The sequence below is a fragment of the Pollicipes pollicipes genome, unplaced genomic scaffold (assembly GCF_011947565.3).
Source record: "Pollicipes pollicipes isolate AB1234 unplaced genomic scaffold, Ppol_2.1 Scaffold_6138;HRSCAF=7277_pilon_pilon_pilon, whole genome shotgun sequence".
In the NCBI taxonomy this organism is placed as follows: domain Eukaryota; kingdom Metazoa; phylum Arthropoda; class Thecostraca; order Pollicipedomorpha; family Pollicipedidae; genus Pollicipes; species Pollicipes pollicipes.
The window spans coordinates 22,729,928-22,732,279 of NW_023596818.1; the positions used below are offsets into that span (position 1 = coordinate 22,729,928).

The window sequence follows — 2,352 nt, forward strand, 5'->3', positions numbered from 1 at the left end:
TGACATGGCTGGGCTATACGGAGTCCTAAAATTAACAAACCGATTATTAGGACCATATTTGAAAGCTAGATAGTTCCGCTACACTGAAACAGGTTGAAGAATCGAGTGTCCACTCAGGAAGCTCCAGGTGCGTGGTGTGAGCCGCATGAGGTCTGCTGTGAGCTTCTGGCTGCCGGAGCCAGGTCGGATTGAGAGCTAGTCAGGACGACGGAAACGGAAGCGAGCCAGACTTTAAATTGGTTAGAAATGTGTCGGGTTGCCGCCAGGGCACCAAATCCATGAACATCTCCAAACCGAACAATCGGAACGAGGCGAATACAAGCGCGTACCCAGTCCAGTGTATTCCACGGACCACACGCGGCGATAGCGCAGAGTAAATCATGAGTAGCATACCAGTGGACCGGCCCACAGTCACCGGAGGTCCTCGGTTGAAGCTTGAATGGCGCCGTCGCGAGCCCTTTAAACGCGCCGCTCAGCAGAAGCACCCGTGCACATCGAGATTACTAAGAGCGTGGTGATAACGTAGATTGTCCGGTTGTTGGCGGCTGGGCATTTACAGGCCACCGCCCACCGCTGGGTACGCTGAGCCACGCTGGACTCAGTTCTCGGCCACACACTGCTCGGCCGGCAGCTGGGTCGGCTGGATGGCGGGCTCCGGCATCGGCGAGAGCGGACCGACGGCCGCACGGACCGCCTCACTGCCAGGACGCGGATCATTAGGGGCCAGACACGGGTCATCGTAGGTCAGACACGGGCCATCAGAGGTCATACACGGGTGACCATAGGTCACACACGGGTTACGTCAGTCACCATACGTCAGACACCGGTCACCAGGAGTCCAACACAGGTCACCAGGGATCCAACAAAGGTCACCAAGGGTCCAACACAGGTCTGAAGAGATCCGACACGAGGCATCAGAGGTCAGAAGGGTCACCAGAAGTCAGATACAGGTCACCACAGGTCGAATGCAGGCCGTCAGAAGACAGACACGAGTCGTCGGGGTCAGACATAGGTCATCAGGTGTCAGGCACAGGACATCAGGCGTCAAGGATAGGTCAGCAGGGGTCGGGAACGAGATTGGGCCAACGGTCGCAATAACTACGTCACTGTCCACGCAGAACGTCGGAGGTGAAACAACCAAGGCACAACCAAGAAGAACCACCCCATCTATCTGCTCCAACTTTACTTAGCTGCAACAATCGCCTATGATTTGAAATAGGCATTAGTCCATCATTGATGTCGCAAGTGGGAAGCCCTAAGCTAGTGACATAAAACCCAACTGGTCCAAGAAGGGAAAAGTAGCTTATATTCATGGGGCCACCAGCCAGCTTTCGCGCGAGAGTTGCTAAGCTGATTTTTTTCCCGCAGCTTTCTAACTCATTCCATGCTCCACCTGCATCATGAAATGAACCATTGTTTACTAGCCAGAGGTTACAATTTTCGACGCTGCAAACACGCCGGAACAGGTAGCCACATTCACTCATGCCATGGTTGGCTGCCGACAGCCCCGGTCGGGGTCACACAGAGCCAGTCACTAAGGAATACACAGCGAGCACGGCATGTTCCCGGCTGCGAAAGCGCCCTCTATACTGATCATGAGATCGAGCACGAGCATGGTGGCAGTGGACGTCGCCCTACACAGATGATGTGGGCACACCAGCCCAGGACAGTGTCTGAGGCGCCGCAGGACACCTCAGGCGCGCAGATTTCACGCAGAGGCAGGTGACGGTCGGGTTCACGGACTACCGGGAGCCCGTGCAGGGGCTTGTAGCCATTCAAATTCATTGCGGTTTGTTTTGGACGATGCGCGTGATGTACCGCCTCGAAACCCGACGGGCTTACACTCCACATCACAGCAGGTGGTGTTACCGACGGTGTCGCAATGACGCGGCGACCCCCAGAGTGGTGCCGTGATGACGCAGCAGACTTCCCTGAGGGGCCCCGTGACGACGCAGCAGACCCACCTGAGCGGTGCCGTGATGACGCAGCAGACCCACCTGAGCGGCGCCGTGATGACACAGCAGACCTATCTGAGCGGTGCCGTGATGACGCAGCAGACCCACCTGAGCGGTATCGTGATGACGCAGCAGACCCACCTGAGCGGTGCCGTGATGACGCAACAGACGCTGGCGCGCGGGAAGCCGTTGAATGTGCCGGCGGCCGACAGGGTGTAGGCACCCATGTTGTCCCAGACGAGCCAGTGGCCGGGCTGGAGCGGCGGCAGCAGCTGGCCCTCGCAGAGTTGGTCCATTGAGTCGCAGGTGGGGCCCCAGATCGTGGCCGGCGGACCTGACGGCGGCGCGTCATCCTGCCGCCCGCGCCAGCCAGGTCACGCGCCGCTCGCGAACGCCG

At 58.3% G+C, this 2,352-nt stretch overlaps 1 protein-coding gene across 1 annotated transcript in view; it reads right to left on the reverse strand.

Moving 5' to 3' along the window:
- Positions 1–326: 326 nt before the first annotated feature.
- Positions 327–2,352, reverse strand: part of LOC119106441 (ornithine decarboxylase) — a 15,905-nt gene continuing 13,879 nt past the window's right edge. Inside the window, exons 8-9 of the mRNA XM_037230089.1 lie at positions 2,097–2,308; positions 327–698 (exon numbers count right to left, since the gene is read on the reverse strand). Of these exons, the coding sequence (XP_037085984.1) occupies positions 599–698; positions 2,097–2,308 (312 nt within the window). The 3' untranslated portion in view covers positions 327–598. The remainder of the gene's footprint in view (positions 699–2,096; positions 2,309–2,352) is intronic.